The sequence below is a fragment of the Narcine bancroftii genome, chromosome 3 (genome assembly GCF_036971445.1).
Source record: "Narcine bancroftii isolate sNarBan1 chromosome 3, sNarBan1.hap1, whole genome shotgun sequence".
In the NCBI taxonomy this organism is placed as follows: domain Eukaryota; kingdom Metazoa; phylum Chordata; class Chondrichthyes; order Torpediniformes; family Narcinidae; genus Narcine; species Narcine bancroftii.
The window spans coordinates 1,146,281-1,173,645 of NC_091471.1; the positions used below are offsets into that span (position 1 = coordinate 1,146,281).

Consider the following 27,365-nt stretch of genomic DNA (forward strand, 5'->3'; position numbering starts at 1 on the left):
AGCGAATAATTGCCTTTTCAACATTATTGACACATAAGCCAATTACTAAAATGGAACGATCCTAACCCACCAACTCTACTTCAACGGCTTTCTGTTGTCTTGTCATGTTTACAGTGGGAGAAAATTAGGACTCAGACATTTGTTACAACTTAAATTTGAAAAGTTTGTTCATGTTAAATTTTTTGAAGAGTTGACTAGGAATGTTGATGAGGGTAGAGCAGTGGATATTGTCTCTATGGACTTCAGTAAGGCCTTGATAAGGTTCCACATGGAATGTTAGTTAGGAAGGTTCAGTCATTAGGTAATCATTTTGAGATAGTCAAATGGACTTAACAGTGGGTGGAAGGGAGATGCCAGAGAGACGTGGAAAGAAGGGACATAGGGTCTAAGACAGTAGAATCAGTATGAGTTGAATTAATAAATGCCAAGGGCAAAAAGATTATATTGGCAGTTATATACAGGCCCCCAAACAGCAGACGGGAAGTGGACTATGGAGCAAGGATTTGGAATGACAGGAATTTACTGGATCACAGGAGAGTGAATTCGTAGAAAACCTAAGAGATGGATTTCTTGAACAGTTTGTTGAGAAGCCCACCAGGGGATCTGCAGTTCTTGATTGGGCCAGGTTCAATGAACCTGAGGTTGTTAGGGAGTTAAAGGTCTTAGAACCTCTAGTAAGCAGTGGTCGAATTCAATTTCAAATTTGAAAAGGTAAAAATGTTATCAGATGATCAATTTTTCAGTGGACTAAAGAAAATTATGGTGGTATGAGAAAGGAACTGGCTCAGGTCAATGGGAAAAGCAAACTAGTCGGAGGAACAGAGCAGGATTGGAAGATATTTTTACATATAATGAAAGGCATGCACGATAATTATATTCCAAGGAAAAGGAAATTAGTCAAAGGAAACATGGTACCAATGTGGCTAATAAAAGAAGTGAGGCCAAGATAAAAGCAAAGGGGAGGGCAAACAAGGAAGCTAAAACTAATGGGGAACCAGAGAGCTGGGATTCCTTTAGAAACTTACAGAAAGAAATAAAGAAAGTCACAAGGAAAGAAAAGATGAGTGACGAAAGGAGATCAGCCAACAATTTAGAAAAAGATAGTAAGAGTTTCTTTAAATACATAAAGAATAAAAGAGAGACACATGTTGACACAGGACTGATAGAAAACAGTGGCAGAAGAATTAAATGAATATTTTACATCTGTATTCACTGTGGAAGACATTAGTAATATCCCTGACAGACAGAGGCTTCAGGGAGTAGAGTTGGACACAGTTAAGATGACTAGAGAAATTGATGCTCAGTAAATGGAATGGATTAAAGATAAATCCCCCGGACCAGACGAGGTGCACTTGCAGATTTTGAAAGAGGTGACTTTGGAGTTTGTGGATCCATTGGTGACAATCTTCCAGAAATCAATAGTCTCTGGCGTGGTTCCAGGGGATTGGAAGGTTGAAAATGTGGTTCCACTGTACAAGAAAGGTTGGAAACAGAAAAAAGGGAACTATAGATCTATAAGTCTGACGTTAGTGGTTGGGAAGATATTAGAGTCAATCTTCAAGGATGAAGTTATGAAATACCTGGAAATACACGACAGGATTGGTCCCAGTCAGCATGGTTTTTTAAAGGGTAAATCCTGCCTCACCAACCTATTAGAGTTTTTTGAAGAAATATCAGGTATGATTGACAAAGGGGAGGCTGTGGATGCAATATATTTGGATTTTCAAAAGGCTTTCGATAAGGTGCTGCATATTAGGCTCCTAAATAAGATGAGAGCCCATGGAATTACAGGGAAGGTATTACACTGGATAGAGAAGTGGCTGATAGGCAGAAAGCAAAGGGTTGAAATTAAGGGATCCCATTCTGGAAGGCTGCCTGTAACAAGCGGTGTTCTGCAGGGGTTGGTCTTGGGGCCACTCTTTTTTACAATTTATATTAATGATTTGGATTGTGGAATGAATGGTTTTGTGGCCAGATTTGTGAATGACACTAAGATCAGTGGTGGAGCAGGACGTGTTGAAGAAACTGTACAATTGCAGAGAGATGTAGATAGATTGGGAGACTGGGCAAAAATATGGCAGATGAAGTACAATGTTGAGAAATGTTCGGTTCTACATTTTGGCAGTGGAAATAAACAGGCAAAGAACTTTCTTGATGGGGAGAAAATGGAATCCTCGGAGGTGCAAAAGAACCTGGGTGTCCTCATGCAGAGAAATTTAAACGTTAATAACCAGGTGGGATTGGTAGTGAAGAAGGCAAATGCTATGTTAGCCTTCATTTCAAGAGGAATAGAGTATAAGAGTAGAGAGGGGTTAATGAGACTCTATGGGGCACTGGTGAGACCTCATTTGGAGAACTGTGTGCAGTTTTGGAACCCGTATCTTAGAAAGGATGTGATGTTGTTGGAGAGGGTGGAGAGGAGATTTACTAAGGCGATTCCTGGAATGCAGGGGCTCGCATATGGGGACCGCTTGGCAGCTCTTAGGTTGTATTCGTTGGAGTTTAGGAGAATGAGGGGGATTTCATGGAGACATTTTGAATATTGAAAGGTTTTGACTGAGTGAATGTGGATAAGATGTTTCCCTTGATGGGTGATTTGAGATCAAGGGATCAGAGTCTTAAAATTAGAAGTTATTCAATTAGAATAGAGAGGAGGAAGAACTTCTTTAGTCAGAGGGTTGTGGATCTGTGGAACTCATTGCCGCACAAAGCAGTGGAGGCCAGATCACTGGGAGTATTTAAACAGGAAATGCATAAGTATCTCATTAATCAAGGTATCAAGGGATATGGGAATAAGGCTGGAAATTGGAACCAGGTGTGAGCATAGTTCAGCTTAGTGTAGTCACGGAACAGACTCGATGGGCCTTATGACCTGCTTCTGCTCCTATAACTTGTGAACGTGATAACTGTTTGTCAGGCTGGAGGCAGGTGACGAGCGGTGTGCCTCAGGGATCTGTACTGGGTCCATTGCTGTTTGTCATATATATTAATGATCTGGATGATGAGGTGCTCAATTGGATTAGTAAATATGCAGATGATAGGTGGAACTGTGGATAATGAAGAAGGTTTTCAAAGATTGCAAAGGGATTTGGACGCTTTGAAGAATGGGCTGAGAGATGGTAGATGGAGTTAATGCTGAGAAGTGTGAGGTGCTTCATTTGGGAAGGAATAATCAAAACAGGATGTACGTAGTAAATGGCAGCTTGTTCCACACTCCATTGGGGAATGCAGTGGAGCAGAAAGATCTAGGAATAATGAACAGTGCATCATTTCCTGCAGATAGAATCTCAGGTGGATCGGGTGGTGAAGAAGGCTTTTAATATGCTGACCTTTGTAAATCAAAGCATAGAATACAGGAGTTGGGAGGTGATGTTGAGACTGTTCAAGGCATTGGCGAGGCTAAATTGAGAATACTGTGTGCAGTTCTGGTCACTGAATTATAGGAAGGACATTAACAAGATAGAGAGGGTGCAGAGAAGATTGACGAAAATGTTAGCTGGGTTTCAGAATCTAGATTACAAAGAAAGATGGAGCAAATTAGGTCTTTATTCCTTGGAGTGTAGAAGGTTGAGAGGGGATTTGATAGAAGTATTTAAGATTCTGAGAGGGATAGCTAGAGTTGATGTAGATAGACTTTTTCCATGAGAGTAGGAGAGATTGAAACAAGAGGTCATGAGTTAAGGGGCAAAAGTTTAGAAGTAACATGAGGGAGAACTTCTTTACTCAGAGAGTGGTGGCCGTGTGGAATGAGCTTCTGGGAGAAGTAGTGGCGGCAGGATCCATTTTGTCATTTAAGGGAGAATTGGACAGGTCTATGGATGGGAGGGGAATGGAGGGTTATGGGCAAGGTGAGGTAGATGGGATTAGAGGAGAGTACTTAGTTCAGTGTGGCCTGTTTCCGTGCTGTAATGGTTATATGGTTTTATATATATATATATATGGTTATACAACTAACAATTATGTACTTCCTTTAAAACTGTATCTTCCTTAAGTTCATGGATGGGAGAGGTCTGGAGGGTTATGGAATGGGAGAAGGTCAATGGGACAAGTGGAATAATGGTCAGCACAGACTAGAAGGGCCAATTAGCCTGTTTTCTGTGCTATAGTGTTACAGCAAACTAAACAAAGTGTTTGATTGTATCCTGGTCACAATTTTTTCTCCCAGTGTGGGTGAGGACAGGTATAAAACAAGAACCGATTTACTCACCGATAAGTTACAGCTTGAAGTGCTCGGCAGTAACAACTCGCCAGCCAAAGGGAACGGTCAGTCAATATGTTTGGACAATGGGACACCTTCAGAATGAGGAGGTTGCTGCCGGCTGCCTTCAGAAGGGATTCCAGCCCACTCTCCAGACAGCCACTGAATAATAAAATAAAACACACATTCAGTTGCATTGAGTAAACTCTGCTTTAGGTCTGATATTTCTCTCAATACCAGTTAGATGCAATTAATCTATTATCTTGACTAAACAAAGGAAATTATTTGGCTGTGATACATTTGTATTCTACATTAAAAGTTATGACTATAAACAAGTTACAAATGATTCTGGAAATAGAGGCCATAGGTTAAAGGTGAGAGGGAGAGATTTGAGATCTGGGAATACAAATATTTAACTCCCTGAAAGTGGCATCACAGGTGGTCAGGGTTGTGAAGAGAACTGTGGCATCTTGCCCTTCATAAATCAGAGTATTGAGTACATGAGTTGGCATGTTATAGAAAAGTTGTATAAAACATTGTTGAGGCTAAATTTGGAGTATTGTGTACAGTTTTGGTCACCAAACTACAGGAAGATATCAAAAAGATAGAAAGAAAGAGTGCAAAGAAGATTTACTGGGATGTTGCCTGGACTTCAGGAATTGAGTCCCAGGGAAAGGTTAAACAGGTTAGAACTTTATTCCCTGGAGCGTAGAAGAACGAGGGGAGATTTGATAGAGATATTTAAAATTATGATGGTATGGATAGAGAAAATGCAAGCAGGCTTTTTCCACTGCCTTTCAGTGAGATAGAGCAAAATGGGAAAAGTTTTAGGATAATTTCTTCACAAGTGGTGGGAGTGTGGAACAAGCTGCCAGCTGAACTGGTATATGTAGTCAATTTTGACATTGAAGAACAATTTGAACAGGTACATGGTTTGAAGGGGTGTATAGGGCTATGGTCTGGGTGCAGGTCAATGGGACGAGGCAGACCATAGTTTGTTTGGCACATACTAGTAGGGTCGAAGAGCCTGTTTCTGGGCTTTAGTATTCTATGTACTAGGTTTTCTTAAAAACATTCAGTCTGACAGTCCCCTTGTTTAAAAGGTAATAGAGAGAATCCTGGAATTCTAGACCGGTGACTCTTACGTCAGTGGTGAGCAAACTAATGGAGAGGATTCTTAGGGACAGGGTTTACAACCATTTAAAGAAGCACAGTCTTCTCAGGGATAGTCAGCGTGGCTCTGTGAAAGAAAAGCAAGAATAAAGAAATCTCCCTATAACACCCCCTCTCACCTCTTACTAAAAGAAGAAAAGAGGGTGAGACTGTCAACAGGAGCACCTGTAACTTTAAAGTTTCTTTTACTATACTGAGACCTCAACAAGAAAGGGAGTGTCAGAGCTTCATTTAAATATTAACATCCACACTTTGTAAATGTGGGCTCCATATCTTCCAAAATATATAGTTTTTATTCCTTAAATTGTAAGTCATTTTCTCATGGTATAAAACTCCGAACTTCAATGTGCCATCTTTCTCTACCCAGATCCATGTCAGATTTCCAAGTTATGGCAATACATTTTCTTGCCATTGCTAAAGCAATTTGAATAAACTTCTTTTGATACATGTTCAATTTCAATTTAGGTTCAATATTCTTAATATCACTCAATAAAAACAACATTGGATCCTGTGGGAGTTTAATCCCCATTATTTGTTCCAATAATTTACCTGTTTCTAACCAAAAAGCTTTAACTTTAGGACACTGCCAAGTAGAATGCAAAAAATGTACCAATGTCCTGACACATCTAAAACAAATCCAAAAGGGTCTGGTTCAATTAAAAAAAAAACTCTTGTGGTGTCAAATACAACTGATGAATAAAATTATATTGTACCTTTTTATATCTCACATTTATTGGACTTTTCATATTTTCTCTGCATACCCTATCCATACTTGTTCATCTATTTATTTATTCTAATCTACTCCCCATCTTTGTCTACAAGTGTGAACCCCTACTTTTCGGGCTTTCTTTCGTAATAACCTATATATAATCACTGAAATAAATTTCTTTACATTGTGGCGGCTCACTCACATAAGAGGCGAACTGGCTCACAGAGTTGTGGGCAACTCCGCGGCAGATCTGACTGTGAGAGCTCTGGAGCAAGCCCACAGCCTAGCGGCTGATGTCATAAAGGACCCGGGAGTCAAGCATCATTGGGTTCCGAGGGATTTAAACGCATGCGAGAGTTCTATTGAAGTCAGTCGGTTCAACTCCCTTTCAACTCTGTGGTTCTTTCACTCACTGCCTGCCTAGTGCAACTACATTGGCGACCCCGATGGTCCAAACCACATTTAGACCCAACGATGACCGACCCAAGCCCATAGAATGTAGTTTCACTGTAACTGTCAACTTTCTGGACCTCACAGCCATAGGTCTGGGTTGAACAGGCTGAAGCCCAATTTCAGGTCAGGCCATTTGCCTCGGACTCCACCCGACCAAGAAACAGCAGGCTGCATCATCAACTTCCTACACCAGCCACTGGCTGTGGAATGTTATGAAACAATCAAGGTACTCCTGATCTGTACTTTCAGCCTCTCCTGTTTTGAGCATGCAGCATGGTTGCTCCACATGTTCTTTTCTTTGGCTTGGCTTCGCGGACGAAGATTTATGGAGGGGGTAAAAAAGTCCACGTCAGCTGCAGGCTCGTTTGTGGCTGACCAGTCCGATGCGGGACAGGCAGACACGATTGCAGCGGTTGCAAGGGAAAATTGGTTGGTTGGGGTTGGGTGTTGGGTTTTTCCTCCTTTGCCTTTTGTCAGTGAGGTGGGCTCTGCGGTCTTCTTCAAAGGAGGCTGCTGCCCGCCAAACTGTGAGGCGCCAAGATGCACGGTTTGAGGCGTTATCAGCCCACTGGCGGTGGTCAATGTGGCAGGCACCAAGAGATTTCTTTAGGCAGTCCTTGTACCTTTTCTTTGGTGCACCTCTGTCACGGTGGCCAGTGGAGAGCTCGCCATATAATACGATCTTGGGAAGGCGATGGTCCTCCATTCTGGAGACGTGACCCATCCAGCGCAGCTGGATCTTCAGCAGCGTGGACTCGATGCTGTCGACCTCTGCCATCTCGAGTACCACGACGTTAAGGGTGTGAGCGCTCCAATGGATGTTGAGGATGGAGCGGAGACAACGCTGGTGGAAGCGTTCTAGGAGCCGTAGGTGGTGCCGGTAGAGGACCCATGATTCGGAGCCGAACAGGAGTGTGGGTATGACAACGGCTCTGTATACGCTTATCTTTGTGAGGTTTTTCAGTTGGTTGTTTTTCCAGACTCTTTTGTGTAGTCTTCCAAAGGCGCTATTTGCCTTGGCGAGTCTGTTGTCTATCTCATTGTCGATCCTTGCATCTGATGAAATGGTGCAGCCGAGATAGGTAAACTGGTTGACCGTTTTGAGTTTTGTGTGCCCGATGGAGATGTGGGGGGGCTGGTAGTCATGGTGGGGAGCTGGCTGATGGAGGACCTCAGTTTTCTTCAGGCTGACTTCCAGGCCAAACATTTTGGCAGTTTCCGCAAAGCAGGACGTCAAGCGCTGAAGAGCTGGCTCTGAATGGGCAACTAAAGCGGCATCATCTGCAAAGAGTAGTTCACGGACAAGTTTCTCTTGTGTCTTGGTGTGAGCTTGCAGGCGCCTCAGATTGAAGAGACTGCCATCCGTGCGGTACCGGATGTAAACAGCGTCTTCATTGTTGGGGTCTTTCATGGCTTGGTTCAGCATCATGCTGAAGAAGATTGAAAAGAGGGTTGGTGCGAGAACACAGCCTTGCTTCACGCCATTGTTAATGGAGAAGGGTTCAGAGAGCTCATTGCTGTATCTGACCCGACCTTGTTGGTTTTCGTGCAGTTGGATAATCATGTTGAGGAACTTTGGGGGACATCCGATGCGCTCTAGTATTTGCCAAAGCCCTTTCCTGCTCACGGTGTCGAAGGCTTTGGTGAGGTCAACAAAGGTGATGTAGAGTCCTTTGTTTTGTTCTCTGCACTTTTCTTGGAGCTGTCTGAGGGCAAAGACCATGTCAGTGGTTCCTCTGTTTGCGCGAAAGCCGCACTGTGATTCTGGGAGAATATTCTCAGCGACACTAGGTATTATTCTATTTAGTAGAATCCTAGCGAAGATTTTGCCTGCAATGGAGAGCAACGTGATTCCCCTGTAGTTTGAGCAGTCTGATTTCTCGCCTTTGTTTTTGTACAGGGTGATGATGGTGGCATCACGAAGATCCTGAGGCAGTTTACCTTGGTCCCAACAAAGCTTGAAAAACTCATGCAGTTTGGCATGCAGAGTTTTGCCGCCAGCCTTCCAGACTTCTGGGGGGATTCCATCCATACCTGCTGCTTTGCCACTTTTCAGTTGTTCGATTGCCTTATATGTCTCATCCAGGGTGGGAACCTCATCCAGCTCTAGCCTTAGGGGCTGTTGAGGGAGCTGGAGCAGGGCGGAATCTTGGACTGAGCGGTTGGCACTGAAAAGAGATTGGAAGTGTTCTGACCATCGGTTGAGGATGGAGATCTTGTCGCTGAGGAGGACTTTGCCGTCTGAGCTGCGCAGTGGGCTTTGGACTTGGGGTGAGGGGCCGTACACAGCCTTTAGAGCCTCGTAGAAACCCCTGAAGTCGCCAATGTCCGCGCTGAGCTGTGTTCGTTTGGCGAGGCTAGTCCACCACTCATTTTGGATCTCCCGGAGTTTGCGCTGAAGATGGCTGCATGCGCGACGGAAGGCTTGTTTCTTCTCTGGACAGGACGGCTTTGTAAGGTGAGCCTGGTGGGCAGCTCGCTTCTTTGCCAGCAGCTCCTGGATTTCCTGGCTGTTTTCGTCAAACCAGTCCTTGTTTTTCCTGGAGGAGAAGCCCAGTACCTCTTCAGTGGATTGCAGTATGGTAGCCTTCAACTGATCCCAGAGGGTTTCAGGGGACGGGTCCGTGAGGCGGGTTGCAACGTCGAGCTTTGCTTTGAGGTTTGCCTGGAAGTTTCCTCTCGCTTCGTCTGACTGCAGTTTTCCAACATTGAACCTCTTTCTGGGGGCTTTATTGTACCTGGGCTTTGGCTTGAAGTGAAGGTTGAGCTTGCAGCGAACCAGCCGGTGGTCAGTGTGGCATTCCGCGCTTGGCATGACCCTGGTGTGGAGCACATCTTGTTTGTCACTTTCTCGCACCAGGATGTAGTCCAGGAGGTGCCAGTGTTTGGATCGGGGATGCATCCAGGTGGTCTTAAGGCTGTCCCTCTGCTGAAAAAGGGTGTTTGTAATGACAAGCCGCTGTTCTGCGCAGAGCTCCAACAGGAGGCGCCCATTGTCGTTGCACTTGCCGACGCCATGCTTGCCCAGGATTCCTGGCCAGGTTTCTGAGTCTTTCTGAGTAAAGGGTAAACGGCGGCGGCCCCGATACGGGCAGGAGCAAGGGGGAGACGGCGGCCCCAGTCCGGGCACAGGGAGAGCAGCAGCGGCCCCGGCCCCGGTCCGGGCGAAGGGTAGACGGCGGCGGCCCCGATACGGGCAGGAGCAAGGGGGAGGCGGCGGCCCCAGTCCGGGCACAGGGAGAGCAGCAGCGGCCCCGGCCCCGGTCCGGGCGAAGGGTAAACGGCGGCGGCCCCGATACGGGCAGGAGCAAGGGGGAGACGGCGGCCCCGGCCTCGGTCGAGTGAGGCAGGCGGAGGCCCCGGTCCGGGCAGGGAGTGGGAGGCGGTGGCCCCAGTCCAGGCACAGGGTGAACTGCGGCGGCCTCGGCCCCGGTCCGGGCAGTATGGACCGACCTAGGAGGGGAGGCAGGCCCCTCCAGCCCGGGTAAGAAACCTGCATAGGAGAAGGCCACTCCGATATAAAACCTGCTCCACATGTACGGCTTAGACGATCGTGCATCATCGGCTTTAATGAATGTGACGCTGGCACTAACAGACGGCCATAAGCCATGTTTACTGTTCAACCACGTCTTTCTTGAGCAGATGCCAAGATATCCGCCTCCTCATCGCTGATGACAATTTCAGTGACCCACGCAAAGTAGTTGCCCCCGCATATATTCTATGGCACCCCAAGCAGCGTGGTGAGGCCTCTATTGACCAAGTTGCTGCGTCACGCCCAAAGACCTGGGCCTTCCCCACGCCACCAAAGAAGCCAAAGATGCCTGCAGCAGGGAGCGACCCCAGTTCGGATCATTCGTGTTTTCACCAACAAAAGTAGGGTTCAGAAGCCCACTGTTGCCATTCTCCTTGTTCTTTTCTGGGAAACGCTGGGGCCAGCTGTCGCTAATGGCTAAGTTGCTGGCCACCGTGATAACCTCCTATAGTTATGGGACCAACACTCCAGGTGAACCTTCCTCATACACACAGGGGTGGAAGTTAGCTTCTTGTCCCCCTTTGAGCAATAACACCCACACTGCGAAGTCAGGACCAGTGCTCACTGCTGCCAACAACAGCTGTATTCGCACATACGGCATGTGAACCATCCCAGTACCATTCAGTTCCAGCCGTTTCACCTAGTCATTTACGCTGGCAGCAGGGTCGCAGCTTTTATTGGGTGCAGATTTCCTCCGGGCCACACTGCCTCCTAGTGGGCCTCAAGGGATGGTGCCTAGTGAAGGCCAAGACCTTCCAGACCTTCTCACTCAGTGAAGCCAAGTTACCGGCCACACACCTGGACTCTGTGACTTTGTCAGGCAATGAATTTGCCAGAGTACTAGCGGAGATCCCAACCATTATTACGCCGCAGTTCTCCACAGCCGCCCATAAGCATGGTATACAGCACCACGTTCCCACTTAAGGACCACTGCTACACGACTAGGCATGCAGACTTCCTCCCAACAAATTCCACCTCGCCAAGGAGTTCAGGAAAATGGAGGAGATGGGGATCGTCTGGCATTCAGACAGCCCGTGGGCCTCTCCGCTACACATGGTGCCCAAGTCAGCTGGAAGATGGAGGCCACGCAGCGACTACAGAAGGCTCAACGACGCCACCACAGCCGACCACTACCCAGTGTCCCACATTCAGGGCTCTCTGACTAATTTGCATGGGGCATGCGTCTTCTCCAAGGTGCACCTGGTCCACGAGTATCACCAGATTCCCGTCCATCCCAGCCATGTCCCCAAAACAGCCCTCATCACCTGATCAGCCTATTCGAGTCCCTGTATATGCCTTTTGGACTCAAGAACGCGGAACAGATGTTCCAGTGGCTCATGGACTCAGCGAGGCGCAGCTTGGATTCGTCTTCATCTACTTAGATGGTATCCTGATTGCCAGCCGCTCACACCAAGAGCATTTGACGCACCTGCGCCAACTCTGCCATCACCTGAGTGAATACGGCCTGGCCATCAACCCCGAAGAAGTGCCAGTTCGGGCTATTGCCTATTGAGCGGTTCCCTTGATGGCGAAAGTTGAAGCCATATGCCAGTTTGCCAGACCCAGTGTAGTCAAGGGCCTACAGGAGTTTGTGGGCATGATCAGCTTTTACCACTGATTCCTACCATTAGTGGCCTGAATTATGAGGAGACCCCTGTTAGGCCTGATGTTCAGTAAGGCCAAAGAAATCACCTGTCATACATCGCAGAGTATACCACCACCGTCAAACACATCTCTGTGGTCAATGCACAATCTCGCACCTTCATACACTGAGTGCATTCCCTGTCCCCAGGGCTGGACTATGTGGTGCTCGCTGAAGCACAGTAGTTGGACGAAGAAATGCCGGCCTACCACACCGCAGTCTTGGGCCTGCAACTTGAGGAAATCCCCATTGGTCCAACAGGCAGCAAGCTCCTCTGTGACGTGTTCATCGGCCAACCCCAGCCCATCATTCCAGCTGCTTGGAGGCGATACATTTTTGACGCACTGCATGGATTGGCCCACCCACCCATTCGGGCAACTATCCAATTGGTGGCGGATAGATTTGCTTGGCACGGCCTTCGCAAGCAGGTCAGGCACTGGACCAGGACCTCCAAATTCCAAAGGGACGTGAAGACCTCCTTCAATTCTTCCAGCCGACGCTCAGGAGGTTTGAGCACGTACATGTGGACATCGTCGGTCTGCTGCCGGTCTCCTGGGTGCAAGGTACCTGTTCACCATGATTGACAAGTTCACCAGGTGGCCAGAAGCTGTACCATTCACCGACACATCCACGGAGTCTTGCGCCTGAGCTATCATTGTGGGGGGGTGGGTCACAGTTCACATCCATCCTAGGGTCAGCACTGGCACAGCTATTTGGGACCCAGCTGCCCCACACCACTGTCTACCATCTGCAGTTCAACTTCCTGGAAGAGCGTTTCCACCGGCACCTGAAGTCGATCCTGATGGTGCACCTCCGAGGCCCTGATTAGGTGGACAAGTTCCCATGGGCGCATCTTGGGATCCGCATGGCTTCCAAAGACTTAGCCATGTCTTCAACAGAGTTGGAATATAGCATCCCACTGATGGTTTCAGGTGAGCTTGTGCCAGCAGCCCGTGGTACAGAGGAGACACCCGCGACAGTGCTCACAAGACTCCGAGAGAAGCTAGGAACATTAGCCCCTGTCCCAACCTTGTGTCATGGCCGGACAACTTCCTTTGTTCCCAACGACCTCCAGGACTGCGACTACATCTTCATCTGCAGGGGCATGCACCGGACTCCACTCCAGTGGCTGAATGAGGGCCTGTACAAGGTGGTCCTAGATGTGAATGGTGATGAGGAGACCTTCACCATTGACTGCCTCAACCAGTGCACCTAGACTTGGAAAACCCTATGACTGTGCCACCCCCATGCCGACGAGGTTGGCCATGCAAATGAACTAAAGAGACGTTGGTCATGGACTCCAAACTTCCTAATGCAGGTTCTTGGGGTGGGGGTGTCATGTGGCAGCTCGCCCACACATCAGTTGAACTGGCTTACAGAGTCGCGGGTGTCCATGACAGATCTGACTGTGAGAGTTCCAGGTGCAGGCCAAGCCCACAGCCTAGTGGCTGATGTCATAAAGGTCCTAGGATCGGGTTCCGATGGATTTCAATGCATGTGAGAGTTCTACTAAAGTCAGTCGGTTCAACTCCCTTTCGCTCGCTGTGTGCCTTGTGCAACTACAATATCTTTATTACACAATAATCCTAATTCTGTCCCTACTGGCAATAACAGCCCGTGACCAAAATCTACACGTACAAAATCCATAAACTGATAATAACTAAATCTAGTATTTTCAGGTACCTTGAACTTCTCTTTCATTCTATTAAAAGATAAAAATTTTGCTGGTTCAAAAACATCTTCAATCTTTAAAAATTGATTTCCCATGGAAAATGGAATCAATCTATTCAAAAATAATGGTGTTTTTCTCGACAATAAACCTCCTTCCCCAATTTCTTTATCAATCTTATTCCAAGCTCAATTAAATGTTTCAATATGGGAGTTTTTCTATTCACTGTTAACAGTCTTGAATTCCGTTTATAAATAAAATCTTGTGGGTTTGATTCCCCTATTTTACGAAGTTTGATTTGCACCCAAGCTGGAATTTGTAAAAAAATCATACATTACATTAACAAAATGGAACTGGGCTGCTTTATAATAAACTCATAAAATTAGGAAGCTGCAAACCTCCTGAATCATAATTCCACATTAATTTATCCAAAGAAACCCTTGCCATTTTCCTTTTCATAAAATTTTCCTAACACAAGCATTTAATTCTTTAAAACATTTTTGAGGACTTGCTATTGGAATCGATTGAAAAAGGCAATATAAAGTTAACTGGGATAAGAGTGAAATTTTGCCAGTCGGAGAAGGAGATTATTCAGAGTATAAAAATATTATAAAGCTGAAATGGTCTGATAAAATTAAATATTTAGGAATAATTGTAAATACTGAGTATCAATCTTTATACAAGTTAAATTATATTCCATTATTAAAAAAGATTAAAGCAGATTTAATTAATTGGAAAGATCTTCCATTAACTTTAATTGGTCATTAATTGTATTAAGATGAATATTTTTCCTCGTATTCAATATTTATTTCAATCAATACCATGTTCTCTTTCAAAGAGTTTCTTTCTGGATTTAAATAAAGTTACGAGAGAATTTTTATGTAAAGGTAAACTACCATGCGTAGCATTAAATAAACTTACTTGGAAATATGCATTAGGTGGACTTCAATTACCTCATTTTCAAAATTATTATGAAGCAGCCCAGTTGAAATTTATTAGTAGATTGATGGATTTGGACCAGCCCTTGAGTTGGGCTAAAGTTGAGATGGCCTGTATTTCTGAAGTCGAGGTGTATCAATTTATATTTCGATGGAATGTAAATTTGGTGAGGGAATATAATATGCCGATATTAAAACATCTATTAAAACTATGGATTAAAAAAAGGATTTTAGGATCAAAAGGTAAATTGTCATTTTTAACTCCATTATATAATACCAACAATGAAGACGCTGTTTACATCCGGTACCGCACGGATGGCAGTCTCTTCAATCTGAGGCGCCTGCAAGCTCACACCAAGACACAAGAGAAACTTTTCCGTGAACTACTCTTTGCAGATGATGCCGCTTTAGTTGCCCATTCAGAGCCAGCTCTTCAGCGCTTGACGTCCTGCTTTGCGGAAACTGCCAAAATGTTTGGCCTGGAAGTCAGCCTGAAGAAAACTGAGGTCCTCCATCAGCCAGCTCCCCACCATGACTACCAGCCCCCCCACATCTCCATCGGGCACACAAAACTCAAAACGGTCAACCAGTTTACCTATCTCGGCTGCACCATTTCATCAGATGCAAGGATCGACAATGAGATAGACAACAGACTCGCCAAGGCAAATAGCGCCTTTGGAAGACTACACAAAAGAGTCTGGAAAAACAACCAACTGAAAAACCTCACAAAGATAAGCGTATACAGAGCCGTTGTCATACCCACACTCCTGTTCGGCTCCGAATCATGGGTCCTCTACCGGCACCACCTACGGCTCCTAGAACGCTTCCACCAGCGTTGTCTCTGCTCCATCCTCAACATCCATTGGAGCGCTCACACCCCTAACGTCGAGGTACTCGAGATGGCAGAGGTCGACAGCATCGAGTCCACGCTGCTGAAGATCCAGCTGCGCTGGATGGGTCACGTCTCCAGAATGGAGGACCATCGCCTTCCCAAGATCGTATTATATGGCGAGCTCTCCACTGGCCACCGTGACAGAGGTGCACCAAAGAAAAGGTACAAGGACTGCCTAAAGAAATCTCTTGGTGCCTGCCACATTGACCACCGCCAGTGGGCTGATAACGCCTCAAACCGTGCATCTTGGCGCCTCACAGTTTGGCGGGCAGCAGCCTCCTTTGAAGAAGACCGCAGAGCCCACCTCACTGACAAAAGGCAAAGGAGGAAAAACCCAACACCCAACCCCAACCAACCAATTTTCCCTTGCAACCGCTGCAATCGTGTCTGCCTGTCCCGCATCGGACTGGTCAGCCACAAACGAGCCTGCAGCTGACGTGGACTTTTTACCCCCTCCATAAATCTTCGTCCGCGAAGCCAAGCCAAAGAAAAGAAAAAAGAATATAATACTCAGCTTATTTCTTATTACCATGTTTAATAGTCATTTAAAGAGTTGGGATTCTAAGGGTATAAAAACATTACAGGATTGTTTTGTAGAAGGACAGTTTCTTTCTTTCAATCAATTGAAAGAGTGTTTTGATATTGCTGAAAAATCTTTATTTGTTTATTATCAACTTCGAGCTTTGGTGAAAGATTTGTATGGTAGAGAGATGATTTTACCTGTATTGATCGAATTAGAGTCTTTGATTTCTTCTATACCAAAAAGGGGTTATATTTCTGTTATGTACCAAGTATTACAAGATAATATGGATACGTCGGAATGGGAGGAGTCTCAGCTTAAATGGGAAAATGACTTAGCTTTTGTTTTTCCTGAAGATTATTGGGTAGATACGTGTCATGTTAGTGTTACTAAATTGACGAATGTGCGGTATGGAATGGTTAATTATAACTTTCTACATCAGTTGTATTTAACCCTAGAGAAATTGAAAAAATATGGTTTTAGTAATTCGGATTCTTGTTTTAGATGTGGTGTATGTACTGGAACTTTTTTTACATGCTGTTTGGTCTTATGTGCATGTACAACCATTCTGGGATGAAATTAAGTTAATTTTTGAAAAATTATATAATTTTAAGTTACCATTAGATCCATCTATTTTTTTAATGGGTTATATGATTCCTTTAAGGGGATTAGGGTTGGATAAATTTCAAATTGCATTTATATATTTAGCATCGTCTGTAGCTCAAAAATATGTAGCAAGTACATGGAAAGATAATACAGTGATTAATATAATGCGATGGCATAATATTGTTATGGAAAAAATTACATTTAATCTACATGACAATTATTCTTTTTTTGTTAATAAGTGGATACCATATTTGGAATATATTTTGATTTATTATATACTTTCAGTTTATGTTTACATATTTTTAGCTCTTCTTCAGAGAGCTGGCTGATGGGGTGGGAGAGGAGGTGTGGATTTGATTTATATTTTTTTCTTGTTTTTTTTTAATTTAAAAAAAAAATTTCATGTAAAATTTCCTTTATGGAATGTATTTTGTATTACTATTAATGATTCTTCAAATAAATAAAGTTTTTTAAAAAAAGAATCAATTAAAAAAGGTATTGTATTCTAGGAAAAAACATTCATCTTAACACAATTTACTCTTCTTTCTTTTTCTTCTTTCTTTTGGCTTGGCTTCGCGGACGAAGATTTATGGAGGGGTAATGTCCACGTCAGCTGCAGGCTCGTTTGTGGCTGACAAATCTGATGCGGGACAGGCAGACACGGTTGCAGCAGTTGCAAGGGAAAATTGGTTGGTTGGGGTTGGGTGTTGTCCTCCTTTGTCTTTTGACAGTGAGGTGGGCTCTGCGGTCTTCAAAGGAGGTTGCTGCCCGCCGAACTGTGAGGTGCCAAGATTCACAGTTTGAGGCGAGATCAGCCCACTGGCGATGGGCAATGTGGCAGGCACCAAGAGATTTCTTTAGGCAGTCCTTGTACCTCTTCTTTGGTGCACCTCTGTCTCGGTGGCCAGTGGAGAGCTCGCCATATAACACGATCTTGGGAAGGCGATGGTCCTCCATTCTGGAGACGTGACTTACCCAGCGCAGTTGGATCTTCAGCAGCGTGGATTCGATGCTGTCGGCCTCTGCCATCTCGAGTACTTCGATGTTGGAGATGAAGTCGCTCCAAATAATGTTGAGGATGGAGCGGAGACGACACTGGTGGAAGCGTTCTAGGAGCCGTAGGTGATGCCAGTAAAGGACCCATGATTCGGAGCTGAACAGGAGTGTGGGTATGACAACGGCTCTGTATATGCTAATCTTCGTGAGGTTTTTCAGTTGGTTGTTTTTCCAGACTCTTTTGTGTAGTCTTCCAAAGGCGCTATTTGCCTTGGCGAGTGTTGTCTAGCTCGTTGTCGATCCTTGCATCCGATGAAATGGTGCAGCCGAGATAGGTAAACTGGTTGATCGTTTTGAGTTTTGTGTGCCCGATGGAGATGTGGGGGGGCTGGTAGTCATGGTGGGGAGCTGGCTGATGGAGGACCTCAGTTTTCTTCAGGCTGACTTCCAGGCCAAACATTTTGGCAGTTTCCGCAAAACAGGACGTCAAGCGCTGAAGAGCTGGCTCTGAATGGGCAACTAAAGCGGCATCATCTGCAAAGAGTAGTTCACGGATAAGTTGCTCTTGTGTCTTGGTGTGAGCTTGCAGACGCCTCAGATTGAAGAGACTGCCATCCATGCGGACCGGATGTAAACATTGTTGAGGTCTTTCATGGCTTGTTTCAGCATCATGCTGAAGAAGATTGAAAAGAGGGTTGGTGCGAGAACGCAGCCTTGCTTCACGCCATTGTTAATGGAGAAGGGTTCAGAGAGCTCATTGCTGTATCTGACCCGACCTTGTTGGTTTTTGTGCAGTTGGATAACCATGTTGAGGAACTTTGGGGGGCATCCGAGGCGCTCTAGTATTTGCCAAAGCCCTTTCCTACTCATGGTGTCGAAGGCTTTGGTGAGGTCAACAAAGGTGATGTAGAGTCCTTTGTTTTGTTCTCTGTACTTTTCTTGCAGCTATCTGAGGGCAAAGACCATGTCAGTAGTTCCTCTGTTTGCGCGAAAGCCGCACTGTGATTCTGGGAGAACATTTTCGGCGACACTAGGTATTATTCTATTTAGGAGAATCCTAGCAAAGATTTTGTTTGCAATGGAGAGCAGCGTGATTCCCCTGTAGTTTGAGCAGTCTGATTTCTCGCCTTTGTTTTTGTACAGGGTGATAATATGTAATGAATTCCATCTTTCCAAATCTGCTCTTATTCTTTTTAATGATGAATAATAAATTTATCTTAAATACATTTTTAAAATCCCTTTCCACTCGAATACCTAAACATTTTATTCCCATATCTGGCCATCTAAAATCAATTACTCGCTTACATTTTGCATAATCTCCAATTACTAAAGGCATGATTTCACTTTTTACCCCAATTAATTTTATAACCAGATACTTCTCCATAATCTTTTAACCAAATTTAAGTTGTTGCATAGAATTTAATGGATCTGTTAAATAAATTAAGACATCATCTACAAACACATTTATTTTATGTTCTTCCTGATTCACCTTAATACCTTTTATCTTTAAATCCTGTCTCATTAATTCAGTTAAGGGTTCAGTTACTAAAACAAATAAAGCTGGTGACAGTGGAAAACCTTGATCTAGTCCAGTGGTACTCAACCTTTTTCTTTCCACTCACATACCACTTTAAGTAATCCCTATGCCATCAGAAAGGTTGAGAATCACTGCTCTAGACCTAATTGTTACTGAAATATTTTGCTTGAGAAAAATTGTCATTGGTCCATTTCCTTTAGAGTTATGAAATCGTGCACGAGCCAATTAGATACGATTAAAACAGTGGTTTTCAAACTTTTTCTTTCCACCCACATACCACCTTTAGCAATCCCTTACTCATCACAGAGCATCTATGTTACAGGAAATACTTAAAGTGCTATCTGAGTAGAAAGAAAAAATTTGAGAACCATTGATCTAGTCAATCGAAAAGTTGTTGAAATTTGACCATTAGTCACTAATTTCGCACTAGAGTTCTTATATATTATTTTAATCCAATCAATAAATATTGACCCTAACCCAAATTTCTCCAAAATTTTAAAAAGAAAATCCCATTCTAATCTATCAAAAGCTTTTTCTGCATCTAAACCCACTGCAACATTCAAATTACCCCTCTTTTGAACTAAATGTATTAAACTAATTAATTTTGCCACATTATCGGCAGATATCCTGTTTTTTACAAATCCAGTTTGATCCATATGTATTAACTTCGGTAAGTATTTTGCTCATCTATTTGCTAACACTTTGACAATTATAATCAAAATTCAATAATGAAATTGGTCTACATGATGCTGGTTTTAACAGATCTCTATCCTTCTTTTGTATTACAGTAATATTTGCTGTTGAAAAGGAACTGGGGAGAGAATGTGTTTTCAATGTTTGATTTAACACCTCCATAAATGGAGGTACCAAAAGATCCTTAAATTTTTTATAAAATTCTATAGGAAACCCATCTTCCCCTGGTGACTTACTACTTTGTAATGAACTCATTATCTTAATGATCTCCTTTGCTGTAAAAGGAGAATTCAAATCCTTTTGCTCCTAAGCATTCAAATTAAGTCAATCTATTTGGGATAAAAAATTTATTAATCTTATTTTCATCTTGAACTGATTCTGATTGATATAATTGAGAATAAAATTCCGTAAAAGAATCATTTATTTGTTGTGGCTTATCTTCTTTCTTCTTTGGCTTGGCTTCGCGGACGAAGATTTATGGAGGGGGTAAAAAGTCCACGTCAGCTGCAGGCTCGTTTGTGGCTGACAAGTCCGATGCGGGACAGGCAGACACGGTTGCAGCGGTTGCAGGGGAAAATTGGTTGGTTGGGGTTGGGTGTTGGGTTTTTCCTCCTTTGCCTTTTGTCAGTGAGGTGGGCTCTGCGGTCTTCTTCAAAGGAGGTTGCTGCCCGCCAAACTGTGAGGCGCCAAGATGCACGGTTTGAGGCGTTATCAGCCCACTGGCGGTGGTCAATGTGGCAGGCACCAATGATCTTAGAATGTTTTATGACTGCATTAATTGTTCTAGATACCTATTCTACATTCAATTGCCAGGTAAAAATCTTGTGCGCTTTCTCCTAATTCATAATATTTCTGCTTTGTTTTTTGAATTGATTTTTCAGTTCTACATGTCTGAATATATTATATTGAAGTTTTTTAATAGTTAATTATTTCTTCCTTTCTTCAGAAGGTTTCTTTTCCAACACTTTTTCCAACTGATTTGTCTCTTTTATATCATCTTTCTTAATTTAGGCTAAATAATTTCTTATTTATCCCCTTAAATAGGCTTTAAGTGCTTCCCATATAATAAATTTATTATTATTATTATTGAAGTAGAATTTGTATCAAGAAGAAATTGAATTTGTTTTCATATAAAAATCACAAAAATACATTCTTTTTATCTATAATTTTTTTTTTCGCTTTGTGAGGGGTAGGTCATGCCTCACAAGCCTATTGAGTTATTTTGCAGAAGTGACAAGTAGTAGTGGAAGGAAAGTTTTCTGCCTGGAGGTCAGTGACTAGTGGAGTTCCGCAAGGATCTGTTCTGGGACCCCTGCTCTTTGTGATTTTTATAAATGGCCTCAGTATGTTTGCGGAAGACACATAGGTTGGAAATGTTATGGATAGTGCAGAAGGTTGTCGTAGGTTACAGCAGAATAGAGACATGAGGAGAGCAGCAGATGGAGTGCAATCCAGACAAGTGCGGGACGAGGCAAAGTTCAACAGAGATTGAATATAGCACAGAAACAGGCCCTTTTGGCCCTTCTAATGGTTCATGTTGCAGTTTGGAAGGTTGAACTAAAAGGCAGAGTACATTGTTAATGGTAGGATTCTTACGAGTGAGAAAGAGCAGAGAGACCTTATGGTCCACATCTGTAGAACATTAAAGTTCGTTGGACAGGTTGATAAAACGGTTAAGAAGGCTTATGGTCTGCTGGCTTATTATTATTATTCTTCGGGGGATTCAGTTCAAGAGTCAATGAGGTAATGTGGCAGCTCTATAAATCTCTAATAAGACCACACATGGAAGATTGTGTTCATTTCAGGTCACCTCATTACAGGAAGGATGTGGAGAGGGTGCAGTGGAGCTTTACCAGGATGATGCCTGAATTGGAGAATGTGTCTTATGAAGCAAGGATAACGGAGCTGGGGGCTTTTCTCTTTGGAGCATAGAAGAATGAGATGTCAATGAGATTATGAGAGGCATAGGTAGGGTGGACAGCCAGCACCTTTTCCCCAGAATAACACCAGAGGACATAGGGTGGCTTGATTAGCGTAGCAGTCTCTGCATTGCTGTTACAGAGCCAGTGATCAGAAATGGGGTTCAAAATGCCAAAAGCTCTCTTTATAAACCTATCTGCCTGTGATGTCACTTTCAGCAAATTGTGTCTCTGTATTTCCAGATCCATTCATTCTACTGCTTTCGTCAGTGCCCTATAGTTCACCATGTATATCTACCTTGGTTAGTCCTCCCAAAGAGGACTAAAACTTGTTCACATTAAATTCCATCTGCTATTTTGCAGCTCACTTTTCCAGCTGGTCCAGATCCAAGTGTTGAAAGCCTTCCTCACTTCCACTACACCTCCAATCTTATTGCCATCTGTGAACTTGCTGATCCAATTTTCCACATTATCATCCAGATCATTAATATAGATGACAAACAATGGTCCCAGCACCGATCCCTGAGGCGCCCCACTAGTCACAGGCCCTCAGTTAGAGAGGCAATCGTCTACTACTGCGCTCTGGCTTCTCCCACAGAGTCAATGTATCTCAATTCATTAGGTCTGAGCTCAATTCCTAATTGTAAATTAGCTAACTTATTAACAGCAAAGGTTGGTTTTACAGAAGAAATATATTTAATTAAGTTACAGGCATGTAGAAAATATTCGTGCAATCGTCTTGTTAACGTAAGAGATGATGCTCACTGTGTGCTTTTAAGATATTCCTCCTTGCTCTCTTTCTTCCCTTTCGGCCGAGGTTTGATGCTCTGCAGAGTTAGAGAGTGAGTCTGTGTACACCACTGGGAGAGGGTCACCATGAACTGAAACAGATACAATTTTATGAATTTCATGTCTGTTCACACAATTTTCACTCCATACATGAAGGCGGAGAGATGCCCCCCAAACCAGGTTCAGGATTCAAATACATCTCCTCCTCAAAAACAGCTAACTCCAACCACATAAGCGCCTTTTTTTCCTGGCATCCGAGCAGGTCGATTACTTTCTTGTGTTGCCCACATATTCTGGCAGTTAAACGCAATTCCTTTCTCGAGTTCATGTTTATTATCACCTGACTGAACAGATAGCACCTGATGAGACACCATTTCCCCAGACCACAGATACACATACAATAGATAGGGTGGCTTACAGTACTTGATAATCACAAATATACGTAAAGATTTAATTTCGATAAATATAGACAAATATTTTGGGTTGATTTACTCGTTCATTAATCTCACAACCTGCAAGAAGAAGCCAATAAAAATATTGTAAAAGAAGGGAGAAGTGATTTCCCAGCATGGCAGTCCTGATCTTGTTTTTTCAAACTTTATTTAAAAGATAGAAAAAAATAACAGTATAGAAATAATCAAAAAAAAGATTTTACATTAATACCCACCTCACCCTCCCATCCTTCAGCCAAGCTCCCTTAAGGGGAGCAAAAAAGATTATATATATAAAAAGAAAATATTATAAATGTTAATAACATTTCAAAGTATATCTAAATGCATATATTTCAAATACGGAGACCACTTACTAATAAACAAGTAATTATCATGTAAATTATAAGTAATTTTTTCCATGACAGCACATACTTTCAATTCATTGTGCCAACGTGATATATTAATCTCAGTATCATCTTTCCAAGTACTAGCAACACATTTACACGCTACTGATAACACCAAACATACAAAAGCAATTTGAATTTTGTCCAATCCCATTCCCCTTAACGAATACAAATTTCCCAACAAAAAAATCGTTGGATCTAACGGTAATATAAAATTATATAATTTTTCCAAAACTACTTTAATCCCTTGCCAAAATGATTGAACTTTAACACAAGACCAAACGGCATGTAGAAAAGTTCCAATCCATGAGCCACATCTAAAAGAAGAATCCGAATGACTAAACCCATATTTTTTTTTAGCTTTTCCAGGGTCAAATATAATTGATGTAAAAAATTATAATTAACCATTTCATATCTTACATTAGTCAATTTAATTACATTGTCCTGACACATATTCACCCAATCATCATCGGAAAAAATAAATACTAAATCACTCTCCCATTTAAATTTAGATTTCTCCCAATCTGACTTATCCATACTTATTTGGCTTGGCTTCGCGGACGAAGATTTATGGAGGGGGTAAAAGTCCACGTCATCTGCAGGCTCGTTTGTGGCTGACAAGTCCGATGCGGGACAGGCAGACACGGTTGCAGCGGCTGCAGGGGAAAATTGGTTGGTTGGGGTTGGGTGTTGGGTTTTTCCTCCTTTGCCTTTTGTCAGTGAGGTGGGCTCTGCGGTCCATACTATCTTGTAACAAATTATACATAACTGAAATATAACCCCTTTTCGGTTTAGAGGATATCAAAGATTCAAATCTCGATTAAGTAGGTAAAATCATCTCTCTAACATAATTATCTTTTATCAAAGCTCTCAGTTGATAAATCGCAAACAAAGGATTTACAGGTATATCAAATCTTTTTCTCACTTGATTAAAAGAAAGAAATTTCCCCTCTACAAAACAATCTTGTATTGCCTTTATACCTTTAGAATCCCAAATCTTTAAATGATTATTAAACATTGAAAAAGGAATAAGCTGGGGGAGTCACGTGATGGAGTAGTGGCCGGACGGTGAACTCCAGCCCTCTCCAGAAAAGTCGGGAAAAACGAGAGAAAATACAAAGGCACAGAAATACAAGTTAAAGAAAAGTGAATATAAAGGTGGAAAGAAGATGGAGACAAAAGGAGAAAAATCAAAATCAACGGAAAGAAGAGAGGAAGAGAAGACAACGGAGGAAAAAGGTGAAGGCCTTACCTGTCCGAAGAGGCCCGCTGTGGAGAGAAGACCCCACTACCTCAGGTCGGTAGAAAAAGAACTACAACAATGGCTCACAGAGCCGAGTAAAAGTGCGCAACCGCGCATGCGCGACTCCTCGCGCATGCGCGATGCGCATACAAAAAAACACACCGACGGGAGGGGGGACCAGCTGGGGAGTCGATCTCCACAGCCGGCAACGACAGCTGCAGAACACCTGCAGCAAGAAGACACCACAGAAGACAATGGAAACAAGAAAGAAGAGGAGGAAAGGGCAGCAAAGAAACAACAGATGGTCAACCTAGAGGAAGAAGAGGAAGAGGAAGAGTACAGGGAAATAGAAGAAGAAAAGATAGGCAAGGTAAAGGAGGTACTTGCTCTTGTTAGAGGATACATGGAGTCATTTAAAGAATGGCAAACACAGGAATTCAATGATTTAAGAAGAAGAATAAACAACACAGAAAAGAAAATAAATAAAATGGATATGACCTTAACAGAAATGGGGAAAAAAATGGACAAGATGGAAGAACGGGCAATAGCAGCAGAAATGGAGGTAGAAGACTTAAAAAAGAAATTGGAGGAATCTAATAAAAAAACTAAAGAGACACAAGAATTACTAGCCCAAAAAATAGATATAATGGAAAATTATAACAGAAGAAATAACATAAAGATAGTGGGCCTTAAGGAAGATGTAGAAGGCAAGAATATGAGGGAGTTTATAAAAGAATGGATCCCTAAGGCCCTAGGATGTCCAGAACTACAGCAAGAAATGGAAATAGAAAGGGCACATAGAGCATTGGCCCCTAAACCACAACCACAACAAAAACCAAGATCTATTGTAGTAAAATTCCTAAGATATACTACAAGAGAAAAGGTGCTGGAGAAGACAATGGAAAAAGTAAGAGAGGGCAACAAACCACTGGAGTATAAAGGGCAAAAAATCTTCATTTATCCAGATATAAGCTTTGAACTCCTAAAGAAGAGAAAAGAGTTCAATGCAGCAAAAGCGATTTTATGGAAGAAAGGATATAAATTTACACTGAAGCATCCTGCGGTATTGAAAATATTTATTCCAGGACAACAAAACAGACTATTCTCGGATCCAGAAGAAGCACGAAAATTTGCAGAACAATTACAAAAATAGACTGAGGGATGAAGACGGGTAATGAGAGCAAAAATTATCACGATTGATATGTATGTGGGTAAAGACAAAAATAGACTGAGGGATGAAGAAGGGTAAGGAGGGTAAAAATGACCACGATTGATATGTATGCGGGTAAAGAGGTATAAGAGTGAATAGAGACAACGGGCATATGTGAAAGTATCTGTAATTAGAGGAAAACATAGAAAGTATAGACAAGAATCAATAAGGGAAGGTAATGGAATAGAGAGAATAAGGAGGGAACTAAAAGAGTGACCTTTGTGACATATAAAAAACGAAATCTTTTCTGGGGGGGGCTGGGTGGGGGGAAAAGAGCGGTCACTGCAAAATCAGTTGACGCTTGCGAGTGGATTCGCAAATCCAAATGGAGAGGGGAGATGTGGTTGTCCGACAAGGGATAAAGGGCAACTCAGGAGGGGAAGGGGAGATTGGGGATAAAGAAGATAGAAATAGGAGAATAAGGAAAATGTTGGATGTTGTAGGAATGTTGTCTGGTAAAGAGTTGAAAATAAGAAAACAGAAATGGAAAAGGAGGAAAGGTAATGATGGAAAAACGGAAAGAGAAGATAAACAAAATATAAAATGGCTACGCTGAACTATATGACTCTAAATATTAATGGAATACATAACCAAATTAAAAGGAAGAAACTACTAAATTTACTGAAAAAGGAAAAAATAGATATAGCATTTGTCCAAGAAACACATTTAACTGAATTGGAGCACAAGAAATTAAAGAGAGATTGGGTAGGACATGTAACAGCAGCATCGTATAATTCAAAAGCAAGAGGAGTGGCTATATTAATTAGCAAAAATGTGCCATTTAAAATAGAAGAGGAAATAATAGATCCAGCAGGGAGATATGTTATGATAAAATGTCAGATATATTCAGAGCTTTGGAATCTACTTAATATATATTCACCTAACGAAGAAGATCAAAAGTTTATGCAAGATATCTTTTTGAAGGTAGCTAATACGCAAGGGAACATACTAATAGGAGGGGATTTCAATCTGAATTTGGATCCAAATATGGATAAAACGGGGAAAAAAATTAACAGGAAGAACAAAGTAACCAAATTTATAATTAAATCAATGCAAGAAATGAAACTTGTGGACATATGGAGGAAACAAAACCCAAAAGAAAAGGAATACTCATACTACTCGACTAGACATAAAACATACTCAAGGATAGACCTATTCCTGTTATCAGCCCACATACAAGGGAGAGTTAGGAAAACGGAATATAAAGCTAGACTATTATCGGACCACTCACCCCTGTTATTGGCAATAGAGCTAGAAGACATCCCTCCAAGAATGTATAGATGGAGATTAAACCCCATGCTACTTAAAAGACAGGATTTTAGAGAATTTATTGAAAAACAATTAAAAATGTACTTTGAAGTAAATACGGAATCAGTGGAAGATAAGTTTATACTATGGGACGCAATGAAAGCATTCATTAGAGGGCAAATAATAAGTTATGCAACCAAGATGAAGAAGGACTATAATCAGGAAACAGAGCAGTTGGAAAGGGAAATAATAAACATAGAAAAAAAATTAGCAATAAAGGAAGATACAACCAAAAGAAGAGAATTGGCGGATAAAAAAATAAAATATGAAACATTACAAACATATAAGGTGGAGAAGAATATAATGAAGACAAAACAGAAATATTATGAACTAGGGGAAAAAACACACAAAATCCTAGCATGGCAGCTTAAGACAGAGCAAACTAAGAAAACGGTATTGGCAACAAGGAAAAAAGACAAACAAATTACATATAATCCAAAAGAAATTAAGGAAAACTTCAGAGAATTCTATGAACAATTATACCGAACCGAAAACGAAGGGAA

At 42.6% G+C, this 27,365-nt stretch overlaps 1 protein-coding gene across 3 annotated transcripts in view; it reads right to left on the reverse strand.

The window, feature by feature from the left end:
• fbxo41 (F-box protein 41) overlaps positions 1–27,365 on the reverse strand; it is a 218,086-nt gene that overhangs the window by 49,020 nt on the left and 141,701 nt on the right. For all 3 annotated transcript variants that reach the window (XM_069923315.1, XM_069923316.1, XM_069923317.1), the window contains 2 exons: positions 22,243–22,358; positions 4,208–4,360 (listed from right to left, as the gene is read on the reverse strand). In XM_069923315.1, the coding sequence (XP_069779416.1) occupies positions 4,208–4,360; positions 22,243–22,358 (269 nt within the window). The remainder of the gene's footprint in view (positions 1–4,207; positions 4,361–22,242; positions 22,359–27,365) is intronic.